This window comes from Odocoileus virginianus, chromosome 1, assembly GCF_023699985.2.
Source record: "Odocoileus virginianus isolate 20LAN1187 ecotype Illinois chromosome 1, Ovbor_1.2, whole genome shotgun sequence".
In the NCBI taxonomy this organism is placed as follows: domain Eukaryota; kingdom Metazoa; phylum Chordata; class Mammalia; order Artiodactyla; family Cervidae; genus Odocoileus; species Odocoileus virginianus.
In genome coordinates this window covers 102,182,496-102,208,365 of record NC_069674.1, presented here as the reverse complement: position 1 = coordinate 102,208,365, position 25,870 = coordinate 102,182,496, and the positions used below count along the sequence as shown (strand labels likewise).

The 25,870-nt window shown below is 37.4% G+C and overlaps 1 protein-coding gene and 1 pseudogene across 4 annotated transcripts in view; both read left to right on the top strand.

Annotated features, from left to right (window-relative positions):
- ANKIB1 (ankyrin repeat and IBR domain containing 1) overlaps nucleotides 1–25,870 on the top strand; it is a 150,385-nt gene that overhangs the window by 40,427 nt on the left and 84,088 nt on the right. For 2 of the 4 annotated variants that reach the window (XM_020902183.2, XM_020902171.2), the window contains exon 2: nucleotides 13,880–14,158. In XM_020902183.2, the coding sequence (XP_020757842.1) occupies nucleotides 13,971–14,158 (188 nt within the window). In that variant the 5' untranslated portion in view covers nucleotides 13,880–13,970. Of the gene's footprint in view, nucleotides 1–12,995; nucleotides 13,013–13,879; nucleotides 14,159–15,344; nucleotides 15,571–25,870 lie in introns of those variants that run through there. The other 2 variants (XM_070471782.1, XM_070471792.1) reach the window with 2 other exon arrangements.
- Nucleotides 17,737–23,140, top strand: LOC139036352 (polyglutamylase complex subunit TTLL1 pseudogene; annotated as a pseudogene).

The window sequence follows — 25,870 nt, the reverse complement described above, 5'->3', positions numbered from 1 at the left end:
TTCTAATTGCATTCTTTTATCTGTCCAGTTTTCCTAACACTACTTATTTGACTAGATTGTTTTTTCCCCATTATATATTCTTGCTTTCTTTATCATAGGTTAATTAACCATAAGTTCATGAGTTTCTTTCTGGGCTCTCTACTCTTTTCCATTGATTTGTGTCTGATTTTTATGCTGGACTTCCCTGGTGGCTCAGATGGTAAAGCGTCTGCCTACAATGCGGGAGACCCAGGTTCAATCTCTGGGTCGGGTAGATCTCCTAGAGGAGGAAATGGCAACCTACTCCAGTATTCTTGCTTGGAAAATCCCATGGACAGTTAGACAAGGCTGTGGTCAATGTGATTAGATTGGTTAGTTTTCTGTAATTGTGGTTTTTAGTCTGTCTGCCCTCTGAGAAGGATAGGCTTATGGAAGCATCCTGATGGGAGAGACTGACTGAGGGGGAAACTGGGTCTTGTTCTGATGGGCAGGGCCATGCTCAGTAAATCTTTAATCCAATTTTCTGTTGATGGGTGGAGTTGTGTTCCCTCCCTGCTATTTATCTGGGATGAAACTATGGTGGAGGTAATGAAGACAATGGCGATCTCCTTCAAAAGATCCCATGTGTGCACTGCCACACCCAGTGCCCCCAGCCTTGCAACAGGCTACCATGAACCCATGCCTCTGCTGGAGACTCCCGGACACTCACAGGCAAGTCTGGGTTAGTCTCCCATGGGGTCACCGCTCCCCTCTCCTGGGTCCTAGTGCATACAGGGCTCCACCTGTGCCCTCCAAGAGTCTGCTTCCCAGTCCTGTGTAAGCTCTGGCAGCTCTGTGGTGGGTCAGTGGCAACCTCCTCCAAGAGGGCGTATTCCATACCCGAGCCTGCTTCAGCCAGAGCAGCAGTCCAGCACTGACCCACACCTCCACAGGAGGTGCTCCAGCACAGTTCTGTCCCAGTCTCTGTGGGGTCCCCAGGTCCTGATGCACAGAAGGCCTGCCCAAGCCCTCTGAGCATCTCTGGCAGGAACAGGGTCCGACTCTGAATGCACATTTGCCCCTCCTACCGTCTTGCTGGGGCTTCTCCTTTGCCCCTGGACATGGGGTATCTCCTCACGGCTGCTCCAGCAAAACGCAGCTGCCTCTCTTGACATCAGATGGGGGGTATCTCCTCACGGCCATGCATGTAGGGCGACCCAAGATGGACAGGTCATGGTGTGGAGTTCTCACAAAATGTGGTCCATGGGAGAAGGAAATGGCAAACCACTTAAGTATTCTTGCCTTGAGAACCCCATGAACAGTATAAAAAGGCAAAAGAAGGGACACTGAAAGATGAACCCCCCAGGTTGGTAGGTGCCCAATATGCTACTGGAGATCAGTGGAGAACTAACTCCAGAAAGAATGAAGAGATGGAGCCAAAGCAAAAACAACATGCAATTGTGGATGTGACTGGTGATAGAAGCAAGGTTCGATGCTGAAAGAGCAGTATTGCATAGGAACGTGGAATGTTAGGTCCATGAGTCAAGGCAAATTGGAAGTGGTCAAACCAGAGATGGCAAGAGTGAACATCGACATTTTCAGATTCAGCAAACTAAAATGGACTAGAATGGGTAAATTTAACTCAGATGACCATTGTATCTACTATTGTGGACAAGAATCCCTTAGAAGAAATGGAGTAGCCACCATAAGCAACAAAAGAGTCCGAAATGCAGTAGTTGGGTGCAGTCTCAAAAACAACAGGGTGATCTCTGTTTCCAAGGCAAGCCATTCAACATCACGGTAGTCCAAGTCTGTGCCCCAACCAGTAATGCTGAAGAAGCTGAAGTTGAACAGTTCTATGAATACCTACATAGAACTAACACCCAAAAAAGATGTCCTTTTCATTATAGGGGACTAGAATGCAAAAGTAGGAAGTCAAGAAACGCCTGGAGTAACAGGCAAATTTAGAGTTTTGCCAAGAGAATGCACTGCTCGTAGCAAATACCCTCTTCCAACAACACAAGAGAAGACTACACATGGACATCACCAGATGGTCAACACTGAAATCAGATTGATTATATTCTTTGCAGCCAAAGATGGGGAAGCTCTATACAGTCAGCAAAAACAAGCCTGGGAGCTAACTGTGGCTCAGATCATAAACTCCTTACTGCCAAACTCAGACTTAAATTGAAGAAAGTAGGGGAAACCACTAGACCATAACGGTATGCCGTAAATCAAATCCCTTAACGATTATAAAGTGGAAGTGAGAAATAGATTTAAGGGACTCGATCTGATAAACTGTGGATGGAGGTTCGTGACATTGTACAGGAGATAGGGATCAAGATCAATTCCAAGAAAAAGAAATGCAATAAAGCAAAATGGCTGTCTGAGGAGGCCTTTCAAATAGCTGTGAAAAGAAGAGAAGTGAGAAGCAAAGGAGAAAAGGAAAGATATACCCATTTGAATACAGAGTTCCAAAGAATAACAAGGAGAGATGAGAAAGCCTTCCTCAGTGACCAGGTGCAAAGAAATAGAGGAAAACAGTAGAATGGGAAAGACTAGAGATCTCTTCAAGAAAAATAAGAGTTACCAAGGGAACTTTTCATGCAAAGATGGGCTCAATAAAGGACAGAAGTTGTATGGACCTAACAGAAGCAGAAGATATTAAGAAGGGGTGGCAAGAATACACAGAAGAACTGTACAAGAAAGATCTTCACAACCCAGATAATCATGGGTGTGATCACTCATGTAGAGCCAAACATCCTGGAATGCGAAGTCAAGTGATGCTTATGAAGCATCACTACGAACAAAGCTAGTGCAGGTGATGGGATTCCAGTTAAGCTATATCAAATCCTAAAAAATGATACCTGAAAGTGCTGCACTCAATATGCCAGCAAATTTGGAAAACTCAGCAGTGGCCAAAGAACTGGAAAAGGTCAGTTTTCATTCCAATCCCAAAGAAAGGCAATGCCAAAGAATGCTCAAACTACCGCACAATTGCACTCATCTCTAGTAAAGTAATGCTCAAAATTCTCCAAGCTAGGCTTCAAAAAACATGAAGTGTGAGCTTCCACATGTTCACGCTTGTTTTAGAAAAGGCAAAGGAACCAGAGATCAAATTGCCAACATCCGGTGATCATCAAAACAAGAGAGTTCCGGAAAAACATCTACTTCTGCTTTATTGACTATGCCAAAGCCGTTGACTGTGTGGATCACAATAAACTGTGGAAAATTCTGAAAGAGATGGGAATACCAGACCACCTGAACTGCCTCTTGAGAAACCTGTATGTAGGTCAGGAAGCAACAGTTAGAACTGGACATGGAACAACAGACTGGTTCCAGATAGGAAAAGGAGTATGTCAAGGCTGTAGATTGTCACCCTGCTTATTTACCTTATATGCAGAGTACATCATGAGAAATGCTGGGCTGGATGAAGCACAAGCTGTAATCAACATCGCTGGGAGAAACAGCAATAACCTCAGGTATGAAAATGACACCTCCCTTATGGCAGAAAGCGAAGAAGAACTAAAGAGCCTCTTAATGAAAGTGAAAGAGGAGAGTGAAAAAGTTGGCTTGAAACTCAGCATTGAGAAAACTAAGATCATGGCATCCGGTCCCATCACTTCATGGGAAATAGATGAGGAAAGAGTGGAAACAATGACAGACTTTATTTTGGGGGGCTCCAAAATCACTGCAGATGGTGACTGCAACCATGAAATTTAAAGATGCTTACTCCTTGGAAGAAAAGTTTCTACCAACCTAGACAGCATATTAAAAAGCAGAGACATTACTTTGCCAACAAAGGTCCATCTAGTCAAAGCTATGACTTTTCCAGTAGTCATGTATGGATGTGAGAGTTGAACTATAAAGAAAGCTGAGCACCGAAGAATGGATTCTTTTGAATTGTGGTGTTGGAGAAGACTCTTGAGAGTCCCTTGGACTGCAAGGAGATCCAGCCAGTCCATCCTAAAAGAAATCAGTCCTGAATATTCATTGGAAGGACTGATGCTGAAGCTGAAACTCCAATACTTTGACCACCTGATGGAAAGAACTGACTCATTTGAAGATACTCTGATGCTGGGAAAGATTGAAGACAGGAGGAGAAGGGGACAACAGAGGATGAGATGGTTGGATGGCATCACCGACTTGATGGACATGAGTTTGAGTAAACTCCGGGAGTTGGTGATGGACAGGGAGGCCTGGCGTGCTGCAGTCCATGGGGTCTGAAGGAATCAGCCACTACTGAGTGACTGAACTGAACTGAACCTTACCTCTTTTTTTAAATTGTAGCATTGTATTATATCCTGAAGTTAAGGGAGTGTGATGCCTCCAGGTTTGCTCTTTTTTCTCAAGATTACTTTGACTATTTGGGGTCTTTTGTGATTCTGTACCACAAAATTTTAGGATTTTTTGTTCTAGTTTTGTGAAAATTGTCAAGGGTGTTTTGATAAGGATTGCTTTAGGTTTATGGACCTTTAAACAATGTTACTCTTTCCAGTCCATTAATATGGAATGCCTTTCCATTTATTTGTATCAATCTCATGGAATGCCTTTCCATTTATTTGTATCAATCTCAGTTTCCTTTATCAGTGTCTTATAGTTTTCAGAGTGTAGATTTTTCCTTCTTGGTGTGTTTATTTCTAGGTATTTCATTCTTTTTAATTCAGTGGTCGCTGTGATTGTTTTTTTGCTTACTCTTTTGCCATTTAACATGAATTAGCTGTGGGTTTGTTATAAATGGACTTTGTTATGTTGAAATAATGTTCCCTCAATGCCAACTTTGTTGAGGGTTTTTCTCATGAATGGAAGTTGAACTTTTGTCAGGGGGTCTGTCTGTACCTGTTGAGATGATCATATGGTTTTTTTGTTTTGTTAACGTGGTATATCCCATTCGTTGATGTATAGATACTGAACCATCTTTACATCCCCAGAATGAATCCCACTTGACCATGATTTATAGTCCTTTATGTATATTGTTGAATTTGGTTTGCTAATATTTTGTTTAGGATTTTTGCATCTATATTCATCAAGGATATTGAAATAATTTTCTTTTTCATAGTGTCTTTGTCCGGTTTTGATATCTGTAGTGGTGAACTTTAGAGTGTACTTAGGAGTGTGACCTCCTCTTCAGTTTTTCTGAATAATTTGAGAAGGCTAGGTATAACTCTTCTTTATATGTTTGGTAGAATTCACTTGGGAAGCTGTCTGATTCTGGACTTTTCTTTATTGGGAAGTTTTTAACTACTGATTCAGTTTTAATACTAGTATCAGTCTATTCAAATTATCTGTTTCTTCCTGATTCAGTTTTGCAAGATTGTATGTTTCCAGGAATTTATCCATTTCTTCCAGGTTGCTGAATTTGTTGGCATATAACTCTTCATAGTGTTCTCTTAATGATTGTTTATGTTTCTGTGATATTGGTTGTAATTTCTTCTCTTTCACCTATTATTTTGTTATTTGGATCCTCTGTCTTTTCTTAATGAGCCTGTGTAAAGGCTTAATAATTTTATGTTTAAAAAAGAAAAAGAACTCCTTATTTCATTGATCTTTTCCGGGTGGAGGTGTTCTCTAGTTTGTTTGTTTTTTTTTTTTTGTCTCTGATCTTTACTGTTTCCTTCCTTCTGTTGGCTTTTAGTTTGGTTTGTTCTTTTTCTAATTCCTTTACATGACAATTTAGCTTGTTTATTTGAGATTTTTCTTGTTTTCTGAGGTGCACAGTCTTTATGTGTTTTTGTTTTTCACAGTTTTCTTCCTGTATTTGATTTCTGGTTTTATGCTGTTGAGATCAGAAAAGAAGCTTGATATAATTTCTGTCCTTTTAAATTCATTGGGACTTGCCTGATGACCTAGCGTGTGACCTATACTGGAGAGCATTCCATGTGAACTTGAATATATATCTTGCTGATTTTAGATGGAATATTTTGTAACTGTTAGGTACAACTGGTCTAGTTTGTTATGTAATGCCATTGTTTCCTAGTTGGTTTTCTGTTTGGGTCATGTATCCATTGATGATAAGTAGAGTGTTAAAATCCTACTGTTACTGTATTCTTGTCAAGTTCTCCCTTTTATGTCCATTTTTACTAGATCTATTTTAAATACTTTGTTTTAATGCCAAGAAAAATAGAGGAAGAATTCCAAGTGCAGTTGGCATAGTTCTTCCCTTCAGAGTTAATAGGGTAATATGTGTTTCCTTAGTCTTCTTCTATGAATATATGTTTTTTAAGTGGTGCTGATAGTATATGTAACATTTATTTATGGTAAAAGCTTTTTTCCACGTAAAGTAAAATTATAAAAATGATTTTAATTAATGTATCCTAGCATTCTGTTGAATGGATTTACCATAATTTACTTAATTGGAACCTAAACTGAGAAATATTTGTTCATAGTTTCTTGGAAATTGAAAATTTAAAAGCATTTGAGCTAGTTGTATGTTTGAGTATTAGAATAATTTTCTTTCATATATTTTAGATTCAAGTAGATGTATATTCTCCTCTTAAATTGAAAATTAGAATAATACTCTATTTGACTAGTTTATGATGAGAGATATTGAAAAGATTTTTTAAGACTTAAAACTCATTGTGATTTTATTTTGAAGTGTAATTCATTTATTGCATTGTAGGTATTTCTAGTGATTTTTCTTTTTTAAGGGGATTGTAAGTTCTGTTATTTCTTGAGTTATGAACACTTAGTTTATGAATTTTCATGCATTGAAATAACTTTCCTTAGATATGCTCTAGAAATAAAATGAAGCAGTTTAAAATTATTTCTAAAATTAGGTTTTAAGTTCCATACAAGGAACTGAAAATGAAATTTTGGAAAAGGGATCCATTTTATATTTGGGAAATAGAAAACCAATGATGTTTTTATTTATCTCACTTGTATCTGAAGGATGATCAGCAAGCAAGATCCAAACATTGTTACCCCTCTGGGTTTCCCTCTCACTTGAATATATAAGTTGGGTGGTGACATCAGAGATTATCAATCACTCATCCTTGTCCCTGTTGATGATCTTCAGATAGCTTATTGTGAGTAAAAGACTGACAGAAGAAGAAAATTGGCAGCTTTCCTTCTTTTGTTTTCTCCACTTCTCTTCGTATGGTTCTATAGTAGGTGGTGCTAATAACTTTACAATACTGAGAGATTAGATGTTTATCTATAAATGTTACAAAATTTAAAACTCCAAAAATTGGAACTTGATTCAGTTTTTAACATGCACACAGTTTCAGAAGTTAGAAAGACCATACAGTATCATACTTATGATTTATACTCAACATAGTAAATAAAAAGTATAATATTAACAATTAAAAGAATCATTTATGTGTAGCATAATTCTAATACTAGTGATGTATATTTAGAATATACTGTTTAAAGTCATAGATTTTAGGCACTCACATACTTTCAGTGTTACTGTTTCTTCTAATTTTTATAATTTTCCCTAGAGCTTTCTTAAATTAATAATATTGTAAATTATAAGAGTCATTATGAAGTTTTAAGCTCATTTTTGATAGGAAAACCTTGAGAGAACATTAGTTTGCATAAAAAGAATTGATTTCCTCTTAGTCTTGAATTTCCTGTGGGCAGAACACCCTAAATTAAAATTAGGATCTTGATAGAGAGAATAAACCTTTTTAACAATATTAAGTAATATAAGTATATTTGTCATTATTTTTGTAAAAGTATGAAATACTTACAAGTATGTGTAAGTACTTTGGCTATCTGATGCAAAGAAGCGACTCACTGGAAAAGACCCTGATGCTGGGAAAGATTGAAGGCGGGAGGAGAAGGGGACAACTGAGGATGAGGTGATTGGAAGGCATCACCAAAGGTGATGGACATGAGTTTGAGTTAACTCCGGGAGTTGGTGATGGTCAGGGAAGCCCGGCATGCAGCAGTCCATGGGGTTGCAAATAGTCAGACACGACTGAGCGACTGAACCGAACTGATGAAAATTTTGGTTTAAGATGAACTAATTTTAACCTAACATATTTCCTTGTCTTTTCTGTTTCTTTTTATTGCATGTGTATTGGTTTACTTAAGTAATTTTAGTTTCCAGCACTATTCAGAAATGAATTTTAAGTACATAAAGATAAAACATTATTTCGAAGTTTTCTCACAACTTAGATTTGGATAGTCATATACAACCTATCTGGTGGTTAAATTTCTATCTCTTTAAACTGTCCTAAAGTTCTGAACCAATAAGTACGTATAAAATGGCTTCTGGAAAAAACACACACACATACACACGCCCAGGGGAAAGTACACAGATTTATGAACTGCCTTCTTCATTAGTCACTGTGCTAAATACTTTACTTTCAGTTTTATTTTTCACAATAGCTCATGTTCATTGTATTGTCAAGGAAGCTAGTGCCCAGAGATTAACATAAAGAGTAGGATTCAAGTCTTTTTTTATTTTTTTAAGAATCTGTTTTAGGGCTTTATTGGTTCACAGCAAAATGAAAAGGAAGGCACTGAGATTTCCCACATATCCCCTAGCCCCATGTGTGTATGGCCTCCTCCATTATCAGCATTACTCACCAGAATGGTCCATTTGTTAAGCTGGTGAACCTACATTAACACGATAGAATCACTCAAAATCCAGTGTACCTTTGGATTCACTCTTAACATTCTGTCGATTTGGACAAACGTATTAATAATACACATCCATCATTAGAATATCATACAGCATACTTTCAGTACCCTAAAAATTCACTGTTCTCCCTCTATTCATCCTTTCCTTGTCCCCAGCCCTGGTGATCACTTATCTTTTTAAAATTGTGGATAGTTTTATCTTTTTCCAGAATGTCATGTAGTTGAAATCTTGTAGTCTGTAGCCTTTTCAGATTGCCTTCTCTTTCTTGCTAATGTACAATTAAAGTTCCTCATGTGTTTTCATTATTTGATAGCTGATTTCTTTATAGTGTTGAATTCTGTTCCATTGTCTGTATGTGCCACAGTTAATTTATTCCTTCACTTATTTAAGGGCATCTTATTTGCTCCCAATTTTGGTAGTTATGAATGGAGCTGCCGCAGACATCCAAGTGGGCTCCCCTGGTTGCTCAACAGTAACGAATCCGCCTGCGAGTGCAGGAGACATGGGTTCCATTCCTGGGTCAGGAAAATCCCCTGGAGAAGGAAATAGCAGCCCACGCTAGTATTGTTGCCTGGAAAATCACATGGACAGAGGAGCCTGGCAGGCTACAGTCCATGGGGTTACAAAGAGTTGGACACGAATAAACAACTACAGAAAATAGCCATTTGCAGGTTTTTGTGTGGCTGTAGGTTTTCACCTCCTTTGAGTAGGTATCATGATTACTGGATTATGTGCCCCCTGGTGAATGAGATTGGTCCAGGGACTTGCGCCCACTTCCTAGTAGAGGGACTGGTGCCTGACCCCTCGTGAATGGAGCTGGGTCTTGTCCCTCTGGTTATCAAGGCTCTGTCAAGGGATGTGTTTAGAGCCAGTTGTGGGCTCGAGATGACTTTAGGCAACCTGTTAGCTGTTGGGTAGGGCTGTGCTCCCACCATGTTGATTTTTTGGCCTGAGCCATCCCACCACTGGAGCCTCCAGGTGAAACAAGGTTTCAGTGCCAAAATGGTGACCTCCAGTAGAGCTCTCACCAATGAACATGCCCTGGGGCCTCTGACACTGATGTCCTTGTCCCTAAGTGAGCTACAGCCAACCCCAACTTCCTCAGGAGACCTTTCAAGACCTGTAGGTAGGTCTAGTCCAGGGTCCTGTGGAGTCACTACTTCACCCTAGATCCTAGTGCACATGAGTCCTTCCTGGATGGGGGTGCCTGACGTGGGGTTCAGAACTTTCTCTTCTGTAGAACTTCATGATATAATTATTTTCCAGTTTGCAAGTTGTGATTTGATTATACTACGAATTTGCCCCTCCTACTATCTCATTGTGGCTTTTTCTTTGTCTTTGGAACTACAGTATCTTTTTTGTTAGGTTCCAGATGAGGTGAGCTCAAGTCTTTTCTATTCCACCATCTTGTTTTCATCTCATAATTATTACCTCTTAAAATATTTGTTTACAAATTTCTAATGTTTTGTAAATGGTGCGTTATATTTATCTTTTTTTTAATTGAATATACAGTTGATTTAAGTTTAGGCAGCCTCAGTTTGAGGCATAAGTAATTCTTTTTCCCAGTTGCATCAACTTTAAGATTCTGATTTCTTCACACCACACTAAAATGCTTCCAGTTTAACATTTTTACCTATGTTCAGGAAATAAGGACAATATAATATTCAAAAATTATGAAAGCAAACACTGCTAAATAACCAGATATGCCAAACTTGCTAAAATTGAGCTCTTCACTGACATTAACTTAACATCAGAGCCCAAGATATTCATTTTGAGCACTACATATTTTCAGTGGTTATAAAGTGAAATGTATGAAAGCTGAATACTGTCTAAGAAAAGTTTTAGCTACTTAAAAATGTTGCTGGTGGGGAGTTTAGAACTTAGAGTTCCCTGATGATTGCAGATAATTATGTTCTAATAGGAGATAGAGTAATTCTAAGAGCACTGCTGCGTACAGTGGTTGTATCCCGTGTTTGAGCAGCTTTCCACCCGTGGTGCTCACGCTGTTTTCAGTGTTCATCTGCCAGTTTGGCAAAAAGAAGCACTCATTTGCTGCCCTTTGCAGCTGTTTTCACTTCTTTCTTTACTAACTGCAACATCCTTTTCCATACAGTAAAAACTGTATAGTTATAAATGGTATCCAGCAGCACAGAATTTGTTGGACTATCTCTTTCCTTGGTTGCTCAGAAACCTCAGACAGCCAGACTGCCACAATGAGTTTTCTAGAGCTGTCAGGATAATACTTTCTTGTTTGTCTGGACATTTTGTTTCTGGAATGTATATTACAGGGAAGTTGCCATCTTGGTTAAGAGATTTTTCTCAGCTCAGATAATTTTGATAGTATTCTCTAATACCCACAAGTTTTTCTGTAGACTGCCAATGTTCATGAACTTATTGCAGGAAGCCATCAACATTAAAGCTATGCCTGACTTCAATTTAATATGCAGTTAGGCAAGCTAATTCCCAAATCACTTAATTATATTGCATTTGTAGCAACATTTTGGAGTAAGACCTCCTACTCCCTACCTTATATATGTTTATGTGTGTATGTGTGTGTTTTCCATGTACCTTCAGTGTGAACTTCTGTCTCTTGCTCTGGCTTTGTACTAAGTTTTGTATGCCTTTCACTTAGTATTTATAAGTGCAGTTACACTGAGAGACCTTTGTTAATACTGGCAGTGACCTAGAAAATTAGTTAAAGAGGAGTTAACTTTGATTCAGAAGACTGTTAAAAAAATACATAGTATTTATCTTGTCAAAGGTCAGACCCTTAATAAATGGTGAAGTTTAGACTACCGGCTACATATCAGTTCTGATATAAAACATAGAGTAGGTGACATTTAAGGTTTCACTGTCTTTTGAAAAGAATTTGAGTACTGAGTTTATAAAGGCAGCAACTCTTAACCAATGGCTTACAGATAGAAGAAGGGAGATAAAATTTATTGAGTACCTACTATGCACTGTATTAAATACTTAAACCTAGGTAATCTTGACAATTCTGCAGGGTAGGTGGCCTTATCCCTTTTTTACATAAGAAAAAATTAAGGTACAGAGAAGTTAAATGATTTGTGTTATTAGTACTGAGAAGTAGATGTGGGATTCCAAACCAGCTATTTTCCTCCCACCACATCAGGAGTTAGCTGGCAACCTACAGCTAATGGGCCACATCTCGGATCTTTTGTAGATGAAATTTATAGAACACAACCACAGCTATTCTACGATTAGATACTACCTGTGGCTTTCAAGCTGTAACAGCCGAGTTGAGTACTTATGACAGAGATCATATGACTCAGGGAGCCATATGACTCACAAGTACATATTTTACTGTCTGGTCTTTTATGGGAAAAGTTTGCTGATACCTGCACTAAACCTTACTTTGTTTAGAGGTACTGTAAACTGACTGTACATTCTGTAGTATAAATTTCAGTCTTACTGAAGCATTAGACTTGGACAAGAGCAATAAGATAATGATGAAGGCAAACAACAACCTGTGAATGTTCAAAAGCTTTTAGTTTTAAATTTGGAAAGATAGGCTGGTATGATTTAAATATAGTGCTTTCTGCTGCTGTGATTCAATGCATGTCTCTGAGTTTCCTCATTCATAGGTTAAACTACCTCAAAAACTCAAGTGTGCTTAAATTAATAAACTACTCCCAGAAATCTTTTGTAGAAGATGAAGTTCTTAAAAAATAAATATCTATCTCCTAATACGTTACCTTTTACTGCAAAAGTAAACTATTTTTAAAGTCATTATTATGGGCTGAAGGTTGACCTCAACAAAATGATTGGCTCCTACTCTTAATTTAACTGGTATTAAAGATAACCTTTAGAAATATCATGTCAAACTGGAAGAATCTATTGAGGAATCTTAACACTTCCTTGTAAGGTTACTTATTGTAGCAGCTGGTCCTATGCACCTCCGCCCCCCCCAACATATGACCCTTGAGCTTAACCCTCTTACTGTAATAGATTTTTAAAATTTGAGCCATAGTATAGTTCATTGTAAACAAAAATCTCTGAGTGCAAACACTAATATAACAATTGGAGGTATAGTTTTAATGTCACATATACTATTGAAGTGTTACCTTATAACCACAAAAAAATAAAGAATAAGAAAGACATATTTCTTTCTTAAAAGCAAAAACTATAGAGCCCTTCACAATTAAAAGATAATTAGGAAATTAGGGAAAGACATATTTCTTACTCTGAGTGATTTTCACTTTCACTTTCATCCATTCTTTACCGGTTAAAGTATACATTTCTTAGTCTGGCCACAACCTATTTTCAGTTTTATCTTCTATTAGCACAACACTAGAGGCACTCACCAATTGAATAAACCTTTTGTTTCATACCTTCCTTTGCATAGGCTGTTTCCTTTATGACTGATTTTGATAATGGCTGAAGACTAGATTCAGAAACATTTATTGGAATGGAACAAAACTAGCATTTATTAAGCATACTGTGGTAGGTACTTAAATAAGTAGCTCTAATAATCCTTACTATTGTCGTTAAGAAATGGTTGTTTCCTTTTACTGTATAGACAGTAACCTGAGGCTTTAAAAGAGTGTTACAGTTACATAGCTTGTGTAGGTAAATGTGAGGTTTCATACTCCACATTAAGTGATTGTTTTCTTGTCTTTCCCCTACTCACCTCACATTGCTTCAGTAGTAAATACCTGTGATCTTTATTAGAACCTCTTTCCAAATATAGTAGGCATAAACAGTTCATGTTTTCAGCCTTGTTTTGAATTACTTACAGTAGAAGAAAATAAGTGTAATGGTATTATGGTAGAATAATCACTATTTCATTATTCTGTGTGTAATTGGTTGTAATTAGTTTTATTCATTTACTTTTGAAAAATCTTTTCTTTGAGGTCCTTCTAAGTACTGAACAATTTCATTTTACTTTATTATAATTTAACATATTCTGGAGTTCTTTTATGAGCAAAATTTCCTATATTTTTCATATCCTAGAAATTGGCTGAATCAGATTTATATGTAATTTATACAAGAATTTAAATGTATTCAAACTTAAATTTTAATCAAGTTCATTTCCTGCCTCTGTGAAGGAGAAAATTGAAAAGACCATGAATATAGCTAACTTTATAGTATAAAGTACAGCCTGTGAAACCGTCTGGGAAAATATTACAGTTTAAGAAGTTAACTTGGGCAGTATTAAACATTTGAGATTTTTTTGGCTATTAAGATAAATATGGTAAAACATAATATATGCTCCTAGATTTTATTAGCATTCCCAATTGTGGTATTTTTTCCTTAGGATACTGCTTCATAATTATTGGTTTTACAATCTAATATTTTTTCCTCCATTAGAATGTGAAACATGTTGCAGAAGCATTTAAGAAGTGGCTGAAGGGTGAAGGAAAAAAGTGCCATTGCCTATCAGAAAAAAGCAAAACAAAACATGGGAAGTTCAACCACCAAATTCCGTAAAGCACTCATCAATGGTGATGAAAACCTGGCCTGCCAAATATATGAAAGCAACCCTCAGCTGAAAGAATCCCTAGATCCAAACACATCTTACGGGGAGCCCTACCAGCACAATACTCCATTACACTATGCTGCTAGACATGGAATGAATAGAATATTAGGGTAAGTATTACTGTAAAACAATTGGTAACAGATTAGAGAAAAGAGAAAAAAAACACTCTGGTCTTTGAGAATACATGCATACATATGTGCATGTTATGTGATATTATAGTGAACTAAAGTTTGTAAAACTGAATATGCCTAAATTATTAAGTATGATTTTTTTCATTATGTGTTTCATTTGTGAGGCTAGTTCACATATTCTTTTTACTGTAAATACATTTTAATCCTCAGTATGTTTCATAGTATGAATTCTTTATAACAGTGTAGTGTTTTAATTTACAGTGTTTCAGTTCTAGAAAAGTGCTTGTCATCTATCAAAAAATTGCAGGGAATGGTGTCCAAGGCAATTTAAGTTGAAAAACTGATGTGTTTGCCTTACCTAGTCTTGATCAGATTTGAGTTTCCTTCTTTTAAAAGGTTCAGTTACTTGAAAAGACTTTTCTAAAAGTAACACATTTTCTTGAAACTGAAAATACCAATATCAACTTGTGTGGTATACACTATCCCATTGGTTTTGTAATTTTGTAAACCTACTCTTTGCCTACCTAAATTACAGCTTTTTCCTTTGTACTTCTAGCATCTAGCATAGTATCTTACACAAAGTAAGTAGGACCTTTCTAAAAGTCATTGCACAGATATTATCTTTATGATCAAGATTTGTGAATGAGAAAAATTCCATGAATAGTTTATTCAGGCCTATGATTATCAAGTAGGTATTTTTGTAACCTCTTAGAAATAAAATAGGTATTTTTGATTTAAAAAGAGGTATTTCTATTACCTCTCCATTTTTCATTTATCTCTTATTTTCATCTCTCTAAAAATACCCACTTAGAAGCCACCTCCACCTAATCTTGTTTGAAATTTTACATTTTTTCTTTCAAAAATGGATCTTCCCTATGTTAATTACACTGACATTGTACTAATAAAATAATGGCAAACATATTGAGGGCTTACTGTTTTCTAGGCACTACTAACTGCTCTATGTGATGTGCCTTGTCTCATTTAATTCTCATTATAGGTCTGTAAGGTTGTTTGTCATCTGCATTTCAGAAGTGAGAAAACTGAAGCTCAGAAAGATTAAACAACTTATCAGAACTCTGCAGCTTATAATGGCAAAGCTAACTGCCCACGTAGGCAGATGACTATAGTCTTCAGGCTTTCAACACTGAGATAGCCTCTTATCTCTATAGTCAGATAAGCCTGTATGTCAGGAGTGCCTAAAACACTTACTGTGCTAAGTCGTTTCACTTGTGTCCGACTCTCTGTGACCCCGTGGACTGGAGCCCACCAGGCTCCTCTGTCCATCGGATTCCCCAGGCAGAAATACTGGCGTGGATTGCCGTGCCCTTCTCCAGGATATCTTCCTGACCCAGGGACTGAACCCACATCTCTTTCGTCTCCTGCCTTGGCAGGTGGGTTCTTTACCACTAGCACCCCCTGAAATCCTAAAGCACTTAATAGCAAGACAGATTAGTTACTCTGGATTTCAGTTTCCTTGTCTGTAAAATAGATACATATTAAGCTTGTATAATTAAATGAATGTGTTATGTTTCATGATGCCTAACATATAGTTTTATTATTTCTCAAATTTGTAACCCTAAATATCCTCAGATTATCCTTGACTTACTCATCTCCTTTACCTAACCTGTTACTAATGCAGAGTTCACTCCGTCTTATCTGTTGGATTCACGTCTTTCCATTCCTGTTGTCTAAAACTTCGTTTACCCTTATCAACCCCTTCTTCCAATACTGAAAGTACTTGACTCCTAAATGTTCCTTTTGCAAGTCTTTTCCTCTTCAAGTCTCATGTTCAGATTAATCTTGCTAAAAGTTTATCCTTTTCAATGTTCTATCATAAGAAAACTGTAGCGGTACACTGTTGTTTGCCTTATTTTACTTGACTTCTAAAGCCTTATTTTTTCTCTGCCCTCATTCTATCCAGTCAGCCTAACCTCTCGTTATTCTCCAACATGATCATATCAGTCAGACTGGTTGCCTTCCCTCTTGCTTTTCCCACTTTTAAAAATGCCACCCCTTTAGCTTTTTTGTTAATCCCTGGTTCTGAAATGTCTTGTTTCTTCTCTAATTCCCTGTCCTTTAAGTCCTCACTTCATTTCTCCCTTTTTATGAATCCATTACCATCTGTTCTGACCTGCAGTATTCTTTGTTCTCAGAAATTCCTATAACTTAGATTTTAAATCATCCAGTTGTTATTGAACTCATCTCTTTGACTAGATTGTAAATATTACAAATACACTGCTGGACAGTAATGCTCTAAGTAGATTAATTCTTGATTACTTAGTCTATTCAGTCTTTGTTTTTTATTTGAACATTTTCAGTGAGATTCTGAAACTGTTGCTTTAGCTTCTGAATATTGAACACTAACAATAATATTTAATATCAGGTCTTGTTATGTGATTAATTAAAACTTTCTTAGAATACCATGGTAAAATGTTTTTGAATGTTACTACTAAGGTAGTATGTCTATTTTAACATAAAAGAACTCAAGTAGCAAAATACTTTTTAATCATTTATAGTATAACTTAAAATATAGTTTATAGGGAGGGGGGATCGGGATGGGGAACACATGTAAATCCATGGCTGATTCTTGTCAATGTAGGGCAAAAACCACTACAATATTGTAAAGTAATTAGCCTCCAACTAATAAAAATAAATGGAAAAAAAAAAAGATACTTTATAAAATTGGAAAACTTTATTTAAGAGATTTATCTAATCCAGTGAGTCTTTTTTTTTAGTTTTATTCAAATGTAGTTGATTTGCAGTGCTATATAAATTTCTGTACAATAAAGTGATTCAGTTATACATATACATATATTCTTTTTCATGTCTTTTCCATTATAGTTTATCATAGGATGTTGAATATAGTTCCCTGTTCTGTACAGTAGCACCTTGTTGTTTATCCATTCTGTATATATCAATTTGCATCTGCTAATCTCAGACTCTCACTCCCGCCCTGCCTCACCCCTCCTCCCCCTTGGTAGCTACCCGTCTGTTCTCTGTGTCCTTGATTTTGTTTCTGTTTCATGTTTAGGTTTGTTTGTGTCACATTTTAGATTCCACATATAAGTAATATCATATGGTATTTGCCTTTCTGACTTACTTCACTTATTATGGTAATCTCTGTGTCCATCCATGTTGCTTCAGGAACTTTGTTTCATTCTTTTTATGGCTGACTAGTAAATATTTCATTGTGTATATGTACCACATCTTTTTTATCCATTCATCTGTCAACAGACATTTAGGTTGTTTTCGTATAATCTAGTGAGTTTTAAAGTGCGTTCTGGGGACTTGTAGATCCTGAGATATATTCAAGTAGGTAAAATAGATCAAAACTATTTTTATACTAATTTTAAGATGTTATTTGCATTTTTCACTGTGTTAACATTTGTGCTGATAGTGCAAAAAATGGAGGATAAAATTGCCAGTGCTTTTAAATGAATCAAGGCGTGGCACAGAACCTTACTAGTAATTATTGTATTCCTCTCTGTCAGCTACTTGCTGTTTTTCTTTTTTTTTTTTTTTTAAAAAGTCAGTTTTACTTAAAATGTCCTCGATGAAGCAGTAGAATTACTAATGTTAATTAATCTCTGTCCTTGGGTACACATCTTTTTAGTAGTCTATAAATGAGAAGAATGCATACTTCTGCTCTTGTGTGCTGATAGCTTTGAGGAAGAACACTTGTAGTTGTTTGAGGTGTGAGTTGAAATGTTGATACTTATTTTTTCATGAAAACATTTTAAACTAATAACAACAATAAAAGATGATTGAGCTTGCCAGTGAGTATTGGTATTTTGAAAACTTACATTTACTGCCTGAAGCTTGACAGCTTCCCAGTACGTAGGGACTTTTCTAAATAAGATTGGCAGTGATATAAATTAACATGAGTTTTTAAAATACTGTATGATGAAATGTGACAAAATCTAGAAAATCTGTATAACTTAGTGAATTGGTATTTTTCAGAAGATAAGTATATGATTTTTTGCAGGTATGCATGGGTAAAAGATTTATTCAAAATATAAGGTAAACCAGTAGATTTTTAAACAGTGCAAAAGTTCATTGATAAGATTTCAGATTTTATACTGCAGGTAATTTGTAAGAAATGACCACTTGTTGAGTTTTTGGTATCAAATATGAATATTCACACTTATCTGAAAAGGCTATTTTAAAACATTTCTCTCTTTTCTAATTATATAAGGCTGGATTTTCTTCATATGCTTCAACCCAAATGAAACATAACTGATTTAATACTATGAGAATCTGTCTTCTATTAGCCAAATGTTAAAATGATTTGTAAACATGTAAAACAATGCCATTGTGTTCACTTAATTTTTTTTTAAATAGTTATTTTTCATTTTAGGATATTAGGGATGTGAAATATATAATGAGTTTATTTTTAATGGATAAATTTATTTTAATTTTTAATATGTTGAATATCTCTACATAATAACTCATATAAACAAAGGCTCTTAGAGATCTTTTTAAAAAATTTTTATTGGCGTATAGTTGATTTACAATGTTGTATTAGTTTCTGCTTTACAGCATGGTGAATCAGTTATTCATATACATGTATCCAGTCTTTTTTAGATTCTTTTCCTATAAAGGTCATTGCAGTCTTCGGTAGAGTTCTGTGTTATAAAGTCAGTCCTTATTGTTATAGTTATCTATTTTATATATAGTAGTGTGTATATATCACTCCCAGTTTCCCAATACAAATCTTCAGTAATTTTTAAATTTGTAAAAGTTACAAAAGTCTACTACCAGAAAGTTTAAAAATTGCTGATTTGATCAATATTATTGGTTTATCTAAGAAGGGATGTATCTGTCTCCATCTTCTGCTTATCATTCTATTGAATAAGTGTTTAAAGACTTGAAGAAAAGGTGACTGTATATTCTCTTTTAAAATTACTGTTTTTATGATTTGGCCATATACTTTATATTTTTACTTTATACTTTCAGTTTCAGTCTAAAGTTGTTTGTTTTTTCTTTTTTCTTAATTGTTTGGAGATCAGTGATTGATAGTTTCTTTATTAAAGCCTTTAACATCCTGTCCTAGAATCAGAAATGACTTTATTGCTCTCCTTTCCTAAGATTGCTGCTAAGTCACTTCAGTCGTGTCCGACTCTGTGCGACCTCATAGACAGCAGCCCACCAGGCTCCCCCATCCCTGGGATTCTCCAGGCAAGAATACTGGAGTGGGTGGCCATTTCCTTCTCCAATGCATGAAAGTGAAAAATGAAAGTGAAGTCGTTCAGTCGTGTCCGACTCTTAGTGACCCCATGGACTGCAGCCTACCAGGCTCCTCCGTCCATGGGATTTTCCAGGCAAGAGTACTGGAGTGGGGTGCCATTGCCTTCTCCGTTCCTAAGATTAGACAACTCTAATTTCTTTCATCTGTGTATCTTTTTTCAAAATTTATTTAGTGCAGAGAAAATCACAAATCATATTACTGTTTTAATTGTTTAGTCAATTTTGGAATTAAATAACTCTTAACACTATGTCACTTAACACTTAAAAAGCAAGAGAATTCCAGAAAAACATCTATTTCTGCTTTATTGACTATGCCAAAGCCTTTGACTGTGTGGATCACCACAAACTGGAAAATTCTGAAAGAGATGGGGATACCAGACAACCTGACCTGCCTCTTGAGAAATCTGTATGCAGGTCAGGAAGCAACAGTAAGAACTGGACATGGAACAACAGACTGGTTCCAAATAGGGAAAGGAGTATATTGTCACCCTGCTTATTTAACTTAAATGCAGAGTACACCATGAGAAACGCTGGGCTGAATGAAGCACAAGCTGGAATCAAGATTGCTGGGAGAAATATCAATAACCTCAGATATGCAGATGACACCACCCTTATGGTAGAAAGTGAAGAAGAACTAAAGAGCCTCTTGATGACAGTGAAAGAGGAGAGTGAAAAAGTTGGCTTAAAACTCAACATTCAGAAAACGAAGATCATGGCATCTGGTCCCATCACTTATGGGAAATAGATGGGGAAACAGTGGAAACAGTGCCAGACTTTATTTTGGGGGGCTCCAAAATCACTGCAGATGGTGACTGCAGCCATGAAATTAAAAGATGCTTGCTCCTTGGAAGAAAAGTTATGACCAACCTAAGCAGCATATTAAAAAACAGAGACATTACTTTGCCAACAAAGGTCCATCTAGTCAAGGCTATGGTTTTTCCAGTAGTCGTGTATGGATGTGAGAGTTGGACTATAAAGAAAGCTGAGCTCGGAAGAATGGATGCTTTTGATCTGTGGTGTTGGAGAAGACTTGAGAGTCCCTTGGATTGCAAGGAGATCCAACCAGTCCGTCCTAAAGGAAATCAGTCCTGAATATTCATTGGAAGGACTGATGTTGAAGCTGAAACTCCAATGTTTTGGCCACCTGATGCAAAGAACTGACTGATTTGAAGAGCCCCTAATGCTGGGAAGATTGAAGGAGGGAGAAGAAGGGGACGACAGAGGATGAGATGGTTGGATGGCATCACTGACTCAGTGGACATGAATTTGAGTAAATTTTGGGAGTTGGTGATGGACAGGGAGGCCTGGCGTGCTGCTGTTCATGGGGTCGCAAAGAGTCGGACACAACTGAGCGACTGACCTGAACTAACACTATGTCATGCATTCAGTAGAATAAGGATAAATATCACACATCAGCATTAAGTGAAATACCAGCTCTGTTTTAACTGTTTGTGTTTTAGATAGCTTCAAATGTTTTACTGTGTTTTTTTCTAAACTTGTTAACAAGTTGATGGCCACTATTTTCTCATGCTGCCTCATGTAACCTGGCGTACCTGCCTGCTAACTTTGGTAGAGACTCTGAGTCAGCTTGGCTAGATTCCTAACACTTGACATATATGGGTGGACAAAGGAGTATACCTAGCCAAGACAATATGCTTTAGTAGCCATAAAGTAAATTGCAATAAGGCTTTGACTTAATCCCCATTTCCTTTAGCTTTATGGTACCTGCAGCAGCAGGCACAACTTTCCCCTCTTCTTAGGCATAGTAATATGGTAAAAGAAGGGCAGTTTAGTTTAGGAGCTAATTTGCATCTGTATCTCTCTGAACCTAAATGCTGTTTGTTTACATTATACCATACCACAGTGCTTCTTTCATGGGAAACTAAATCCATATTCATAAATAGTTACTACTTAATGTAGCAAAAGCACTGTTTAGACTTTGGAGTCCACATGTTCTAGTTTGGATAGGCATGTATAAAATGGGAAATTAGAGTGCTTGTTCCTTAGATTTTATAGGATAACTTCTTTTGCTTCCTAGAATATGAAAGGGGCCTGTCTTTTGGTATAAATAAAATATAAAATCCCAGCCGCCCTGGAAGTAGAGCGGAGGGCGGAGGGCTGTTCCGCGCCGGGGAAGTGGGCTGTGTCCAGTGATCGCGAGTGGGACTGGAGGCAGGGCCGGCCGCAGCGCGGGAAGCGGTGCTCCGCGCCCCCAGGCGCTTCTCAGCGCTCTGCGCCCACAGGAGAAAGTCACAGGGAAACAATCTGACGTCAGGTAAGAACCCAAGGCAAGAGTCGGGGAGACTGAAGAGAAATCGGACGTTCCTGTTGGCTCCATAAGTACCTATGGATTATGGCAGGAGAAGTGAAGTGGGTCACTAACATCGAGAAGTCGGTGCTGATAAATAACTTTGAGAAGAGAGGATGGGTCCAAGTGACAGAAAACGAGGACTGGAATTTCAACTGGATGAGCGTGCAGACCATTAGTGTCGAAACTGGCTACCGGCTCTCAGGTGGTCAAATAGTCAACCATTTGCCGAACCACTATGAGCTGATGCGGAAGGACCTGAGATAGGAAGGAGCTGGAGAAGGAGGGGAGACCGCTGGCAAAGGACGAAAGTGGGATGTACCGCTACCTGGACTTTGTCCCCGTCACCTACATGCTGCCCGCCGAGTACAACCTGTTCGTGGAGGAGTCCGGAAAAGCCCCTCGAGTACCTGGATTGTGAAACCCTGTGGCAAAGCCCAGGGAAAGGGCATCTTCCTGATCAGCAAGCTCTCACAGATCAAGACGTGGTCCCAGGACAGCAAAACATCTTTGTTCGTGACTCAGTCTACCAAGGAAGCCTACGTGATCTCTCTGTACATTAACAACCCGTTACTAATTGGCGGCAGGAAGTTCGACCTGCGCTTGTACGTTCTGGTGTCTACGTACCGCCCGCTGCGCTGCTACCTGTATACGCTTGGACTTTGCCGGTTCTGCGCCATGAAATGCACCCCGAGCACCCGTGAGCTGGACAGCATGTTTGTCCACCTCACCAATGTCGCCATCCAGAAACACGGGGAGGACTACAACCACATCCATGGGGACACGTGGACCGTGAACAACCCGCGGCTCTACCTGGAGAGCACCAGCAAGCTGTTTGAGGAGCTCCGCTGGATCATCGCGCAGTCCCTGAAGGCGGGGCGCCCCTGAGGAACAGCGGCAAGCACTGCTTTGAGTTCTACAGCCACGACATCACCATTGACGACAAACTGAAGCCCTGGCTGATCGAGGTAAACGCGTCCCCGTCCCTCACCTCCAGCACCGCCAATGACCGAATCCTGAAGTACAGCCTGATCAACGACACCCTCAACATCGCGGGCCCTAACGGTGGAATTCCAGACTAAATGGAACAAGTCACCCCCAAAGGAAGCCCTCGGCAATTATGAAATCCTGTGCGACGAGGAGCTGGTGGTGCAGGGCGACGGGGCTGACCGAGAGCTGAGAAGTCCGCCGGGCCAGTTGCTGGGGCCCGCAGGGAGCCGATTGAGAGATGTGGGGAGGACTGTCCTCACCACCTGAAGTGACCACCGGCAAGAGCAAGACTTAACAGCCCGTACCCGGTCAGAACCTGTCACCGCCCCCGACCCTTGCCGAAGACATCTATTTTGGAATTTCCTTTTTCTAGAGCTTTTTTTCCCTTTCCGAAACCCTGTAAATAAATAAAGGCACTTCTTTGAAAGGTTTAAAATATATATATATATAATCTTTATTAGAGTACTTGTTTATCAGAGCATATGTTTATATCAAGCTTTGAGAATTAAAAGAGTTTCCAGTTTTTTGGGGGCTTTTTGATTCTTGTATTTCAGGAGTTATTAAATTCTTATAAATGGATTGTAATTCAGTTCTCCCCTAAGCTCCTTTGCTGTGCACACACTGTAAGGGCAAGTACTTAATCTGTTTTCTTAGCAATATGCCTAACCTCTATAATAGTACCTGGCAAATACAGCTACTCAAAGATAATGTTGCATGAAAGGAAAGATGTAAAGGGAACTGAAAGTATATGTGTATCTTAGTAACTACTGGAATAATAGTGTTATGACAAGAAATTGAGACTGTAACAGGGAAGACTTATTTTCAGGGGAGCTCAGCTGAATATGAGATAATGATGGAATGGGCAAGAGAAATGTGCCTTAGACTCTTTGTGACCCCCATGGACTGTACATTCCATGTAATTCTCCAGGCCAGAGTACTGGAGTGAGTAACCTTTCCCTTCTCCAGGGGATCTTCCCAACACAGGGATCAAACCCAGGTCTCCTGCATTGCAGGCAGATTCTTTTACCAGCTGACCATCAGGGAAAGCCATAAAAATTTAGAATATGGTCTAAAGGTCGGGGTAGTAGTCAGGGTGATAGAGCATTAAGAATTGTCACTGAAATAATAGTAGAAGCCCTTTGAGAAAAACCATGATTCTGCTATCACTGTCTGTCATTTGGGTTCCAATAAAAGTTAACAGTTTACAAAGTGTATTCATATAAACCACCGAAAGATAAGTGACTAAGAATGGATGTGCTATCTGAAAGGAAGGAAGATGTACAGAAAAGAGAATAGTCTCACAAAGTGAGTTTTCTTCCATTAAGGAGATTGGAAAGTAGAGCCATCATCATAGATAAAAGAGAGATTGTTCTGAAAAAAAATTAAGAGACCTGTTAAAAAGATGGGTAGTTATGGAAACCGAGGTTATAAAGAGATCAGGATATAAATGATTTATTAGCAGTTTAAGGTTAAAACAAGAATTGAGGATAAGAACTTAACTCTTAGGAAATTCCTGATGATGTGAAAGAGTATAATTTTAGTACAGTGATCCGAATAGGGTCATATTGAAGTGGAGAGTAAATATAGATTTATAGGTTGCAGTTATAAATTGACTGACAATGAACACTGAAAGAATCTAGACAAACAGATGACTTTTAATGGGTTATTAAGATTAAATGAAAGGAATTTTTTTCCAGGTTAATGTTTTCCTTACTCTACCTTCCTGTCAGTTATCTCCTATCCTGGTCCAAGAACCTTGTGTGTAAGTAGTAAAATACACTTCATAATCACTGGCATAGTTACAATAGGGACCTGTCTAAAACTTACATGTCAATTACGAATTTGTAATTCTATTTATTCATTCATGTAAATTAAAGAAGACTCTACTTTTGAATTTAAGCATATAATATAAAAGTAGTAATGTGAATCAATAAAAGTAGAATATCCAACTTGACAGTTTTAGTACAAAATGTTTATGCAGGTATAGTACTATATCTAGTAAATTTGAGAATCTTTCCTGAATAAATATATGTAATTAAGCTATTTTAATATTTTAACTTCAGAATAATAAGCTTGCTTTGGTTTGATTAATCAGAGTCTGGCAGATTGGGTATAAGAATGTTTGCAAAATTATTTATCTCTTCCCTCTATTGGGGAGGATGTAGGATTGTTTAATGAGAAAGTTGGTCTCCATGTCAGCTGACATCCTTCCAAGTTGTATTAAATTCCATGGTGATGAGAACCTGAAGTCTCCTGAACAAACTAAAAGAGAAAATACGTGACATATTGGAAATAGGGATAGGAAAAGCTAAGTCTATGTTGTTGTACAGAATCTTATGGAATCTGAATTAATTTTCATAATTTACTTCTAAATTAAATTTTTAAGAAGATGAAATCTTTTTTATTGTTAATAATGACTCTTGGAAGAGATTTTAATCTTGAACACATTTTTAGAGTAGTGTTTAAATTTTGGTTATTCACTGTAATTCAGCCATTGTAAATACAGGGAAATATCATTGAAAATTTTATCATCAGTTGTTGACTTAGGAAAAATATATTTTTCCTTTTTTTTTAACTATGAAGCAACATTATGGTTATATAAATAAACTACTCATATTGCTGCCTCCCTTAAACAACTGTTAGAATCATTCCATGTCCCTTCTGATTTTTGCTATAAATATTCTTATATAGACTTGTTAATGACTTTATAATTTTCTATTGTACAGAAATACTGATTTATATTTCCCACTTTTCCTAAAACCAGACATTTAAGTGATTACAACTTTTTCTGTTCAAAATAGCAGTTCTGTTATTGAATATCATTATGATTATACATTTTATTCTTTGTTTCCTTTAGGATAAATTTCAGGAGTAGGTTTACTTGGTCAAAGAATTGGAAGCATATATTAGTTGGTTTTATGTGTATAATACATATATTAGCTGTATATTTATATTGGTTACATGCATAGTATAATTTATATATTAGCTATTTTATGCAAGATCATACACTTAGAAAGTGACAGAACTAGGACTACAGCCAGGCTGTCTGTACTGGTCAGTAGATACTGTGTTCTTGACCAGTCTGCTGTGCTACTGGCTTGAGAGATCTAGAATTCTGTCTTAATATATTCCTAATGCCACATCAC